The 13,415-nt window shown below is 34.3% G+C and overlaps 1 protein-coding gene and 1 long non-coding RNA gene across 2 annotated transcripts; one reads left to right on the top strand and one right to left on the bottom strand.

Moving 5' to 3' along the window:
• Positions 1–5,844: 5,844 nt before the first annotated feature.
• LOC146948962 (fruit bromelain-like) lies at positions 5,845–7,352 on the bottom strand. Its single transcript, XM_085741481.1, has 2 exons — positions 6,847–7,352; positions 5,845–6,543 (listed from the first exon to the last, which is right to left on the bottom strand). Exons 1-2 carry the CDS (start codon positions 7,310–7,312, stop codon positions 5,954–5,956), a joined length of 1,056 nt encoding a protein of 351 aa, XP_085597607.1. The 5' UTR covers positions 7,313–7,352; the 3' UTR covers positions 5,845–5,953.
• A 2,006-nt stretch (positions 7,353–9,358) lies between these two features.
• On the top strand, positions 9,359–11,351 carry LOC146948961 (uncharacterized). Its single transcript, XR_015025373.1, has 3 exons — positions 9,359–9,760; positions 9,856–10,690; positions 11,273–11,351. It is a non-coding gene; the product is annotated as an uncharacterized LOC146948961 (long non-coding RNA).
• The last annotated feature ends 2,064 nt before the right edge of the window (positions 11,352–13,415 follow it).

The following is a 13,415-nucleotide window of genomic DNA, read 5'->3' as shown; positions in this document are numbered from 1 at the left end:
ACAAAATCTGCAAGAAAAAAACATAAAAAAGGGTTAGTTGGTTAATTAAAGACAAACAAGTACGAGAATGTTTGGATTAATTAATGTAGTTAGAAAATCTAGAAAGAGAAACCTGAGACAGTGTGCTAGAATTAAGAAATCTTCTAGAGAAGATATGTGTGAATCTTTGCTAGGTTTGAGGGTTTGAGAGAGAGATTGAAGGGGAAAAAAAGACTATGTATGACTTTATTTTGAGAGAGAAATGAGAAAAAGAAGTGTAAAAGTAGAGTGTTGTTGAGAGAGTACAGCTATGATATAAAACTGATTTCATCCGTGCTTCATGGTAGTTTGTGGGTTCAGAAAATTCAGGGGAAGTTAGAGGCAGTTACCAATACCTAAGCATTTCTTTTTTTTTTTTTTTTTTGATGTTCAATACCTAAGCATTTCTCTTTCTTATTCTTAACATTAATTAATTAATTCTACTATTTCTTTTTTGTTTTATTATTAATTAATTAATCGTAGTTTGTGAGGGAACATAGCTTTCCTGGTTAAACCCTAATGCAAATATGTGAATCCTTTGAGTATAGAAACATTTGAAGGATATTATTCTGTACTGAGTAATGTTATCTTTCTTTAATCTCTTGGGGGAGTATATATGAAATTGTTCAATATTTAAAAGTTCTAGATTTTCTTTGTCACCTCCTGGAAGATAACCGAAGTTGAAGGCAACAAACCTACATGTATATGCAGCCAGACTAGTCAATAACGGCCGAGCATGGCCTAGCGGCGATGAGCCGCTATGGTAATGATCGTAGCGGTGCAGATTCAAATAGCGCCGCTTCAACATCTATGGTGGTGGAGTGGAGCCTAGCGGATAGCGGCTGTTTCGGCCGGTATTTGAATTTAGTAGGAAATTTTCAAACTAACCCTATTTTTAAAACCTTTTTGAGGGCATTTTAGGAATTTCAGCATGAACATAACAATTAATTATATTATAGCTCAAGTTATGGAATCATCACTAGTTTCCAGCTTTGATACTCAAAAAGAAAAACACACATCTAACTGTTCGTTTTAAAGTGATGTTGTTGTAATTGTTGATAAATTCATGGTTGAATGATGTCGTTGTTGTTGGGAGATGTTGTTGTTGTTGAATTATACCAAAGGGTGTTTCAATTTGTGAGATTGTGATTTGAATGTATGTTAAGTTTTGTGGGTGAGGGACTAAAATGAATTTTTGATAAATGAAGTTGTGGGCTGAGATTTTGATGTTGTTGAATGAGTTAAACCTTGTAGAATTTCTGTTTTGATATTAAGGTTATGTTAGTTGAGTCGTTTGGGAGAAAACGGGATTTTTGTGTGACAAAACGATGTTTAAGCGTTTTCGAAAATAAGTGATTATGTGAGGTTGTGGAAAACTGTTTTGGGATAGTTGAAACTTGAATTTTTCTGAAGAATATGATAGAGCTAAGTGTCAGGAGCGCATAGGCGAAAACGACATCGAAAACCGATTAATGGTTTGAATTTTATGCGCGAAACGGTGAAAGCGGAAAAATCGGAAAATTTGTGCTGTCAGACGAGCACGACCGTGCGCCCTACAAGCACGGACCGTGCGTGTAGCTCAACAATGAGCTGCACGATCGTGCGTGCTGTCAGAACTTTAGTTTTTGCTTTTTTTGTGTTTTTTCACCCTTTTCTGTTTTGATTTGGCTTTTGATGTAAACATGAAAATTGTAGATATAGATGTTGGATTTCCAATGGATTTGGTTTTACCTGAAAATAATTTTTAGATTTTGAGTTATGATGAAAACACTCCAAATAGGTATTGGTGAAATTTTACAAAAATTCAACATAACTATTTTTAAGTCAATCCAACACTTATGGTTTGTTTCCAAACTTCAAAACTTGAGTATTAGGAGTTCAATTAAGATATTTAAGAGTATTTAACCTATGATATGATGGATCTAACTTGATTTCGTTTTGAAAATGAATTGGTTTTCTTTATGTCGAATTAACTTTGTTTTTGAGCAGAAAACCGTTGAATTTGGCGTTCTAATCGCAATCAATCGGTGAGACACACATGTATATGCAACTGCACATAATTGTGATTATTGTATATTCATAGTTGAGGCAAATGGGTTGGTTTCCTTGTTTTTCTTGAGTTAACCGAAAAATGTGGAATTTTATCGAGATAGACGAACTTTGTCAAAAATGATTTTTAAAACCGAATAACTTGCAAGTATTTTTGTTAATAAGTTAATATTATATTAAATGAGGATGAATGAATGGTTAATAGGTGTTGAACATGATGTTTATCATGGGGTGATATATATATATATATATATACATATAATTCTTTTATTTGAATTATGAGTTGTTGTTTTGTAGTGATGATGATTAAATGATAATTTAATGGAGATGATGATGTTGACGTTGATTAACGAACATGATAAATGATGATTGTTGATGGTGAATTCATACATGCTAATTTTGATGTGATTGGTGATGAATGCATGTATATATGTATATATATATATATCCGTTGATATAGCCGTTGATTATTGTCGTTGAAATTGAAATGAACATATGCATGGTTGATTGAGTCATACGTTCATGCATCATAAGTCGAGTCGGATGTTTACATCCATATTGCCGTTGACCAGATACTTGTATCCATGTAGCCGTTGATTATGATGTTTTTGTTGCATCATGAGGTGATGACCTTGGTGATGATTGGTACCACATGCATATAGGTGTCGAGTCTAGGCGCATTGCATTATTTGACATGTGTCATACTTGCTATGTGTTTGATGAAAGTGTATTGATGAATACGTGCTTGGTGATTATTTGCTTTGTTGACTATAATACTTGGTGAATGATATATTTGTCGATTGTTGGCGAACTTGTGATGATATGATTATATAAGTGTTGAATATTTAATTGTGTTGAGAATGCTCAATCATTTTGAATTTAGCCTTGATGTTTTAAACTTCATATAATATGATTATGCTTATGCATGTTAATGTGAACTAACCCCCATTGGTTGTTCGGTTGATCGCCTCACTATATTTAAATATGATGTAGGCGGCGTGCATGATTAACTTATTATTGCTTGGTGAGTTGTTGGAGGCTAGCTTTGAAGCTACCTCGTCTACCGCTTTTGGAGTCTTAGTATAGGGCTCTGATTTAGGATGTCGGTCTATCTTTTATTTTTGGTGTTGACTATTATGTATGTTGTTGAGATTTTGTTCTCTCATTTGTTGAGACTGAAAGTTTATTTTGTTGATGCATTATGATGCTTATGACATGGCAATTTGAAGATATATGTTATTTATCCGCTGCGATGTTTTTGAAAATAATTTTTATGCATGTTAATTTGAGTGTTGCTCAAGACGTGACATCTATTTCTTGAATTGTGTTATCGCTTTAATAGAAGTAGGGCGTTACATTTTTGGCCTAAACCCCTCTCTTATTTTTTTTTTTTTGTGGTGGTCGGAGTTCGAACCCTGGACCTTGCATATATTATGCATTGTCCATACCAACTGAGCTAAGCTCACGAGGACCCCTCTCTTATCTCTTATATTATATAATAGACTTCTAGTTTTCCTTTATGTAATGTTATTTACAAAAAATCATTACCAGGGTGATTGTTAGCAAGATTAATCCTCTTATGGATTGTTGTCAAAATCCCGACCTAAATCATAAAATTTAGGATTTTGTGATTTTTTTTATCTTCAATGAGTTAAATCCATAGCAGAATCCTAAAGTAGGAAAAATCCTAGTAAAATCGCACAAAATCATGAAATCCAAAATCGCAGGATTTTAAAGGGTTTAAGGATTTTGTTCATTTTTCTAGTCATTTATGTATAAGTATTTAGTGGACTTTAAACTGAGTCATTTAGGACTATATACAATTTATAATATATATTTAACATTATTTTTGTTCTGGTAAAATCCATCGATTTTGATTGTGATTTTATGATTTCTTATATTGATTCTACAAAAGTAGTTGAGTAAAATCCTTCGATTTTGATTGCGATTTTACGATTTTTGATTTTGCTCTTCCCTTTCAACCCGAAGTAAAATCCCGATTTTGACAACCTTGCTCTTATGATTGGTATTATATCCCCATACCAGTCAAGTTTTATTTTGGGACGTACTATTCATCATAATATTACTGTGGCTCAACAGATTATGGATTCTTTTTTTTGGTGGTGGCCGGGATTTGAACCCCAGACCTGATATATATTATACATTGTCCCTACCAACTGAGCTAAGCTCACGAGGACACATATTATGGATTCTAAGTCTACAATGAAAGGAAAAAAAAATATTTATTCATCATTTTATTACTTCCTATTTTTATAAAATTTACTAGACTTTAGATCCGTGCGACGCACGGGTCTTCTCGACTATAATAGAGACCAATAAATAATCTTTAACCCGTAAGATCATATGTCGATCAATAAATGCAAATTAGATTATTAGAGATACAATATTACAATCAAATGATAATAAAAAAATTATAAAGAAAAAAGATAAAAAGAATACAAAATTATATTGTTGCACGAGTGAATTTTATTTATTACTTTTATAGTTAAACAACAAAAATTAATGCAGTTCATCGTTCCTAACAAATTATTTAGGGTAGCCGAGTTTGCATGAAAATTAGGTATTCTAGTTGTAATCGTATTAGTGTACAACAACTTGTCAAAAAAAAAATCTACAAAAAAATCTAACTAATAAAATTAATAAATAATAAGGATGAGGATTAAGATATCTATTAAATTTTTGCTTTGAAAAATATTTACGGTTATTAGAGAGAGAAATGAAAAATATATATGATGCAAATTTAGAGGCAAAATTTTAGGATAGAGTTGTTGCAAACCTAATAAGGGATTAGTGGAGGGAAAAAATTAGGTTAAGACTTAACAAAATTAATAAATAAGGATGGAACAGCAATATATTTTTTTTTCTCTCTTACAAAAGGCAGTGGGGAGGGGGGACCTTTTGACTCCTTACCTGTTTGTAATTTCTATGGAGCACCTCTCATATTATTGTCGATCAGGTGGTTGAAAATTATTGAGAACCTATGTGTGCATGTTGATCGTGACATCAAATCTCCCATTTTCTGTTTGATGATGATCTTCACTGTATTATGGATTGTTTGGATATCTTTTGTGAAGCATCTTACTGAAAAATCAATAGTCAGAAACCCAGTTTTTTTTTTTTTTCTTCCAAGAATGTGGATCTGTAGCTTAATAATGATATCTTCTAGCACGTAGGATACACACTGGTTATTACTTTGGGAAAATATTTTACTTTGGGAAAGTATGTTCTTATAATATAAACCTTTCTACCAAGAAACCATTGACATGACACTCTATGAGGGAAGCTATAAAAGAGGCATAAGATTGCAAACTGCCTCATACCACTGTGAACCAGTTGGTGACTATTCCAGCTCCTATAAATATTGATCTACATGAATCATTGGGATGGAGTGAAACCGAATCTCATCAACTTACTTTGAAAAAGTTGCTATAACCTTTAATGTGAGGGATTCATATCCATTGGAGAGGGTTGGAATAGTGTGTGGAATTGGAAAAGACCTCACAAAATCTAAACCTTTGTGTGCATAGCAGCTCATGGACGCTTCTTTATAGAAAAAGACGGGGAATTAAGAATTTAACCACTTCTCCAACTTGTGGAAATGGAGACAAAATGATTGTTCATTTTCTGAGGGATTCCGTTCGTGCAACCGAAATATGGATCAGGTTACTGGCTTCAAATCAAATGACTATTTTTTTAAGGTAACATAAATTGACATTCAATAAGATCACTTACTGATTATTAATTTTCCTGTGACAATTTCAGAATGACTATTTTTTTAAGGTAACATAAATTGACATTCAATAAGATCACTTACTGATTATTAATTTTCCTGTGGCAATTTCAGGTTTATTAATATTACATGTGTTCATTTACCATCACTAATAGTTGGATACATAGAAACTGTCATGGAAACGCCACAAACAGTATGACGAGAATCACCTTTTCTCTTCAATTTCATGTAACCCTTCTCACCCCAACTATCTCCATAAGAATTCTTAATCAACCAATACTCATTTGTGTAACCAATTACTGTAACCGCATGATTTAGTTTGAGTGACTGGATCGGTCCACATGGTCCGCTACCAAATATTCCTCCTTTGTAATTAACAAAGTTCTCATTGGCAGCGATTAAAACTGTGACTGGTTGTTGAGCAACAGCTTCTAGTAGGTTCTCTTCACCGGGCCGTACTTTTTCATAACCGTCGATTTTCGCAGCACGGTTTTTTTCGCTGCTAAGGCACTTGCCATCTTTTTCTGTGTATGGATAATCGGCTTCTGTTGCTATTCCATTTTTCTTGATATAATCGTAAGCTAATTGTATGCTACCAGCTCTACACCCTTTGTTCCCTTTGTCACAGTCTACCAATTCTTGCGCAGATAGCGACATCAATTCCCCGGTTTTGATTTGCACAATTCCTTCTACCGCTGCCAATGTCGCAAATGCCCAACAAGTTGCTGTAATTTAAATGGATTAGTTAATCAAGCAAAATATTAATTAGTACACGATTAACTCATCATAATATGATTGATTATATCATGAGTTAAGGTTAGCAAACGTAACATTTCTCCTACTGGTCCGATATGTGCACATCTCCAACATCTCAAAATTATCTTTTTATGAACTTGTTAATTTTTATGTATCTCATTAACATAGAAAATGATATCTGATTAATGTTAAATTTCATAAACATGATCTATATTTTTATATATAATTATGCTAATGTAGTGATTAAAGATAATGTAAGAGACTCTACTTACAACATGTGCCTTGCCTCTTGACACTGGTGACAGCTCCGCCCTCTCTCCAATCTATGCTTTCTGGAATTGGTTTTCTTTTCCCTTTTTGTGGATTGATAGTTGAAATTTTACTCACATTAAATAGAGCTGCAACTGATGCCACCATTGATGACTCTAGTTTGCCTTTAAGATTGGCACAAGTATATTGAGAAGTGAATTCTTTATAAGTTAAATCCGAAAATTGATTCAGACCCAACTCATAAGTTTCATTTCCAGCACGGTTGAAATTCTCTATGTACTCCAAATTCTTTGCAAAAATCTTAAACCGTTTCTCCTTCTCAACATCATCTGCATAAGTTCGTCCGAAATCTTTCATCCATTGATCATGTGTTTTAGCAGCAATAGATGATTCTAGCAGTGTTCTCGACGTTGCTGGATATGCACATGTCCAAAATATGAAGAAAACAACTATCATAAGATTCTTCATTTCTAAGACAGTTATCACTTGAACCAATAGTTGAGGTGGTTGTGTGAAGATAAACAAATGTTATGATTTATTTATATAGTACTAAAATCCTATATTTTAGTCAAAAGAAAAATCCTATATATAAATCATATATGACAAGAAAAAACATAAATTATTGAGACAAAGGAGACTCTTTTAATAATGTCATTTAATTTTTTCCAAATAGTAACCTTTAATTAAATATTTTCAAATCCACTAAAAGGGAACAAAAGATTACTTTGTCATATATTCATATTGTATAAAAATACTATATGATTCAAATTTTTTTTTTTAAGGAAGCAACTCAATGTATTTCATTATTTAAAGGCTTAATTGTGAAGGTGAGAAAAACACAAGAAGGGGGGTTGAATTGTGTTTTGGAAAATTCTTCGTTTCTCCTAAAACTGAACACACTTGATCAGAAGCTAAGTGAGACAGCTTCTGAAGTGATTATCAGAATCTAAATGCAGCGGAATAAAACAGAGAGAGAGAAGAAGAATGACACAAAGCAATTATACTGGTTCCTTCCACAATCCGGAAGTAGTCCAGTCCCCCTTGCACTTCCAAGGAGATTTCACTAAGAGTAATATCTGATTACAATTGCTCAAGCACATAAGCAAGAGACTTCCTTTGCTCAAGCACACAAGCAAGAGACTTCCTTTGCTCAAGAGCACAATCAAGAGACTTCCTGCTCAAACACAACTGCAAGAGACTTCTAACTAAACAAAATTACACAGAAAATTGTTTAAGGTTGAACACTTGATATACAATCAGAGGTGCTCACAATACAAATCAGATACAGACTCAATGACTTAAGAATTTCTAAGATAAGACTTTGAGACACAGAAATTCTAAGTGAATGCAGAACAATTTCAGCAGAGGTTTGGCACTTGTATGAGAGTCTTTCGTTTAGCGTTCTTGCATTACCAATTCTCTAAGTCTTCACTCCTTTATATAGAGGTGTGAAAGAGACGTTGTGAAATTGCCAGCACATCAAAGAGTCGTTGTTGAAGCTTGATCTTTCACCAATGATCTTTTGCCTGATTTGGTTGTTGTCCTATGAAGAACCAATTTGAAATCCATTCCTTATCCAAAGGAACATCTATGCAGGCGAAGCCGTATTCTGGAGCTGTTTTCTTGTCTTGTAGCGTGGACACAAAATAGAATACTTAAATAATTATAATTAATTAAATAAAATAAAATAAAAATAAGTTATATCAATTATCTTATATAATAATTATCTTATTATCTTATATAATAATGCTTAACCCCTAAAGCTATTTCTAACCCTAATATCTTCCCCCCATTTCTCCCTCCACTTTTCTGAGTCATTGGATCTTGAACAATTAGGCGCCATTCAATTTTAACCAGTGATCATCTTATATATATAATAAAGCTTAACCCCTAAAGCTATTTCTAACCCTAATATTTTCCCCCATTTCTCCCTCCACTTTTTTGAGCCATTGGATCTTGCACATTTAGGCGCCATTCAATTTTAGCCATTGATCATCTTACTTAATTAATGTCAGCCGAATTTTGTTATCAAGTTTGCTATAATTTTGGCCAGCCGAATCCTTATTATTTTTTTTTTGAATTCCTATCCTCCTTTTTTTTTCGAATCCTTATTTTTTTTTTGAATTCCTATCCCCCTTTTTTTTTATTCCTATCCTTCTTTTGGCCAGCCGAATCCTTATTATTATTTTTTTTGAATTCCTATCCTCCTTTTTTTTTATTCCTATCCTCCTTTTTTTTTTAAGCAAATATTTTCTACACTTTTAGGTTTGCAATTATTTAACATAACAAATTCCATCTAAAAAAATGCATCGCACCAATTTTATTCCTATCCTCTTGCCTTTCTTTTTATGAAGCAAATATTTTCTACCCTAATTTCCATGTAAACTTGGTTATCTTACTTACTAAAGCTTATCCCCTAAAGCTATCATTAACCCTAATTTTTCCCCCTAATTATTCCCAACGTGGCATTTGTGTTCTCTATGCATATTCAAATTTTCTCTCTTTCCCATGACCATATTTTCTCTCATTCTTAACAGCTCCCACAATCTCTTCTCTTATCAATTGTTAACGCCCCTCCCTCTCTCTCTCTCTCTCTCTCTCTCCCTCTCTCTCTCCCTCTCATCGGTATGCATCGTAAATTTGATACGGCAACGCAACGTGACGAAGCTGAAGCGAAGGAGATCGAGTGATGGTTGGTCGGATTTTTTTAAATGTTGAATCTGATGAAGCGAAGAGATTTGTGTAAGGTGATTGTTCAACCGAGAAGAGAAATCAGAGGGATTTCAGAAAATTCATCGGACGGTGATTATCATGATCTAGATTGTTATTCTTCAGAATACTCATCTGTTGGATTTGATGACCTAATTCCCTTTCTCCTGGTTATCGATCTATCAAAGTCTTTTTTTAGTAATCATTGTAATTGTTTTCTTTTTATTTTTTTAAAAAAATATTGGTTTGGTTACGTTTCATTTGAATTAATCTCACGTTTTGATTATGACATCTCTGATTAGGTGATTTCGATGAACAGTACCCCACAAGGATTTGACCGCCGCCGGCACCTGCGGTTGCTCCCTTCCACACCTCCAGTAGAGTTTCGATTTCGCCTTCTGTCTCACCTTTGGTGTTCTGTTCGGTTCTGTTTCACTATCAGTATCTTTGTCATGAACGAACGGTTGCGTTTCTGGTATCGATCTTGGGGAGTTCTTCTCCTCTCTTAGTAAATTTCACGACATTTGTTTATTGTTGTGTTTTTGAGTTTTGATTTTCGGAATGGTTTGGGAATTGATGATGAATGTTTGGTGCCATCAAGAATGGTGCAATTGATTATTGGTTAAGAACTGTGAGTTTAGAAATTTGTTTCTGTGATATTTACAAAATAAATAAAGATAGTTTACCAGAATATGTAATTAGATGGAGCGGAAGCGAATGGGGAGTGATAGTTTACCAGAATATGTAATCAGATGGAGCGGAATCGAATGAGGAGTGATAGTTTACTAGAATTCTTGAATGTGTGATCAGATGGAGCGAAGTCGGTGGCGGAAGGTGACAATTCCTCACAAATAATCTTAAATTGGTTTCAGTTTTAGTTTTATTTTCACATTATTTTCTTAAATAATCTTAAATTGGTTTCAGATTATTGTGCGGTTTTGCTATATCAGTTATATAATTGAATCTGATACGACCGCAAGGGATTGCAGATTTGCTGGAGCAGGTAGGGAGGATTTTGATGGTGGTTGAGGTTCTTTCGTGTAATCACATAAGGATTCTTCCAGTCATTGAGTTAGAAAAGTTGGTTAACAAGTTGTGGATTAAGTATTGTATTACGTTGAGTACAATACTGAAGAAGTAAGTATAAACTCATCATGTCCAGTTGCCTTATACAATAATTCTTCAAATGTTGTAATTTTTGTGTTGTGTGTGAGTTTTATCAGAGTGTGGTTGTTTGCATCATATATAAGCATGAATTTATATTGTTTAAGTGATGAGATGATCATCTTGAAGTGTTTGTTCTTGAATCCTTTTTATTTAACATTGGTTCTATTAAGTTTCGAATGTCATTGTTGTTATTAGCTTCTGCTGTTGTACATATATAGAACCAAGTATATAACAAAGTATGCAATTCTAGGTTACTTTTTTTTAAATTTTTGTACCATATGAAATAAAGTGTGCTAATTAAATGTTTGGTGACTTGAATCTTTTTGCTATTATTATATGTCATTGGTAAATTGTTTTGGTGACTTACATCATTTAAATTCTTAATAGTATGCTATACGATGTTTTTCATATTTGTTGATATTTTTGATTTTTTTTAAGGGTGCTGTCATGTTGGCTAAATGCTTGGCTAACCATGTTGTCATATTTTTTTAACTAATGGTTGGCAAACACTACATGATTTTAATGGGATCCCTATGTTTTTTTTGGCATCAGTCAATTTGGCATTATTATCAAGGACATGGTTGGCAAGAACATAACTTATTGGATATTTGATACTCCAATGAAGTTCCTGATAAACATGACTGTTGTAATGAGTCATTTCCATCAAGTCTTTTATGGACTATGATATGTCTATATTACTTTCCTCTACTTGAGTATATGTTAACTCCTTTGCAATAGTTATGTATCAGCCTGTCATTTTCATTAGGTCTTCTGATCGAAAGTTTAATGATATGCCTTTCTTACCCTTTTCCATGTATAATCTTTGCTTTTTGTTTTTGCTTCATTTCTAGCTTAATTAAGAAACATTTCTGCTGCTTTTGAATTTATTTAGTCTTTTTCCCTATTTTTATGGAAACAATTTTAGCCTTTATAGCTATGACTGTCATATGCTTGAAGTCAATGTGATGCAAAATACATTTACAAAAGTTATCATATGTTAACCATTTAACTTATGTACGTGTATGTTTTTATAAGCCATGTTATATCTATGCATATTTATTTAACTTAAAAGTAATCCTATGCTTTAGCCGTGTGACCAAGACCATAATATTGTCACACAAATATTTTATTGTAACATACCAGACTGCTTACAGGATTGCCGACTAACCCCACAAACCAACACGAGTCTTTTCAGGATGCTTTTTCCTCACTCACATGCTTACCGGGAAACTTTCCGGTAGGTCACCCATCCTAGTACTACTCCAAGCCAAGCACGCTTAACTATGGAGTTCCTATGGATTGAGCTCCCGAAAAGAAGATGCATCTTGTTGATATGGGTAGTACCTAAAAATTCTTATAAGCCTTCCTTCAACCATGTAGTCCCATACCTACACGGCCTCCGGATCCCTCTCATTCCGATGTGATTCGGTTCCTCCTATCAACGTGGGGTCATCCTGTAACAGCCCGGTGGTCCGACTCATCCCTCTTAAGTCCGGGGCCGGCCTGGCTCCGCCACTGTTACTGGGCCACGTTGTGGGTGTTACATGCCCACCAGCTTCCGCCTGGTTCGTCCCCGAACCACACCGTACTGGGAGAGGTCTGCTCTGATACCAAGTGTAACATCCCAGACTGCTCACAGGATTGCCGACTAACCCCACAAACCAACACGAGTCTTTTCAGCATGCTTTGTCCTCACTCACATGCTTACCGGGAAACTTCCCGGTAGGTCACCCATCCTAGTACTACTCCAAGCCAAGCACGCTTAACTATGGAGTTCCTATGGATTGAGCTCCCGAAAAGAAGATGCATCTTGTTGATATGGGTAGTACCTAACAATTCTTATAAGCCTTCCTTCAACCATGTAGTCCCATACCTACACGGCCTCCGGATCCCTCTCATTCCGATGTGATTCGGTTCCTCCTATCAACGTGGGGTCATCCTGTAACAGCCCGGTGGTCCGACTCATCCCGCTTAAGTCCGGGGCCGGCCTGGCTCCGCCACTGTTACTGGGCCATGTTGTGGGTGTTACATTTATTTTTTTGGTCAAATATTGTAATATGTATTGCTCTTTAGAAACTATTTCGAGGACTCTGTTGGTTCTACTTTTGTTTATACAGCTATCATTGAGGAGTTAATAGTTTTAACTATAGTGTTCTTCCATAAAAAAGTATCTTCATAACTTAAAAAGAAATTCAAAAGAATTGGGTTATCAAAAACTAAAAGCATGCGAAGAAAAATTGTAAAAAGATGTGCATAATAACTAATAGTAGTTGTGTTGATCAGTTGACATTGATTCTCTAATAGGATCTAAAGGTGTTATAATAGTTAGTTGTGATTATCCTTTCGAAAGAAATTGATAGCTCAGTATGTTTTTTGTCTGGTGTGTACAATGTGGACATGAGTCTTTTGTGAGCCAAACTTCGGCGTCCTATATCCTCATCCTCTCCTCAATACCTGGTGTAAGTTGTGCTTTAAGGATCTTGGTTGTGTTATGTCATACATTTTTTGTACAAAGCCATACTCTTAAACGTTGGTGCAATGTGCCAATGTTTATTGTCCTCCTTCCATACATTTGCATGATAGTTTTGTTTGTTCTGTTTAGTGCTTAATATTTTGTTTATCTGTTCCTATATGTTGTGGTATCAATTAATATTCATATTGTTAGGAGGTTCTAAGAATCAACTATGATATTGAT

The sequence above is a fragment of the Medicago sativa genome, chromosome 2 (assembly GCF_051527215.1).
Source record: "Medicago sativa cultivar Bolivia chromosome 2, Bolivia_mono, whole genome shotgun sequence".
Lineage (NCBI taxonomy): Eukaryota > Viridiplantae > Streptophyta > Magnoliopsida > Fabales > Fabaceae > Medicago > Medicago sativa.
The sequence above is the reverse complement of the archived record's forward strand: the minus strand, read 5'-3'. Positions and strand labels throughout refer to the sequence as shown.

Excerpts from the sequence above, each read along its gene's own strand:
- LOC146948962 (XM_085741481.1), bottom strand. The coding sequence starts at position 7,312 with ATGAAGAATCTTATGATAGTTGTTTTCTTCATATTTTGGACATGTGCA. Across the intron at positions 6,544-6,846 it reads CAAGAGGCAAGGCACATGTT|CAACTTGTTGGGCATTTGCG; the intron begins GTAAGTAGAGTC and ends TTTAAATTACAG.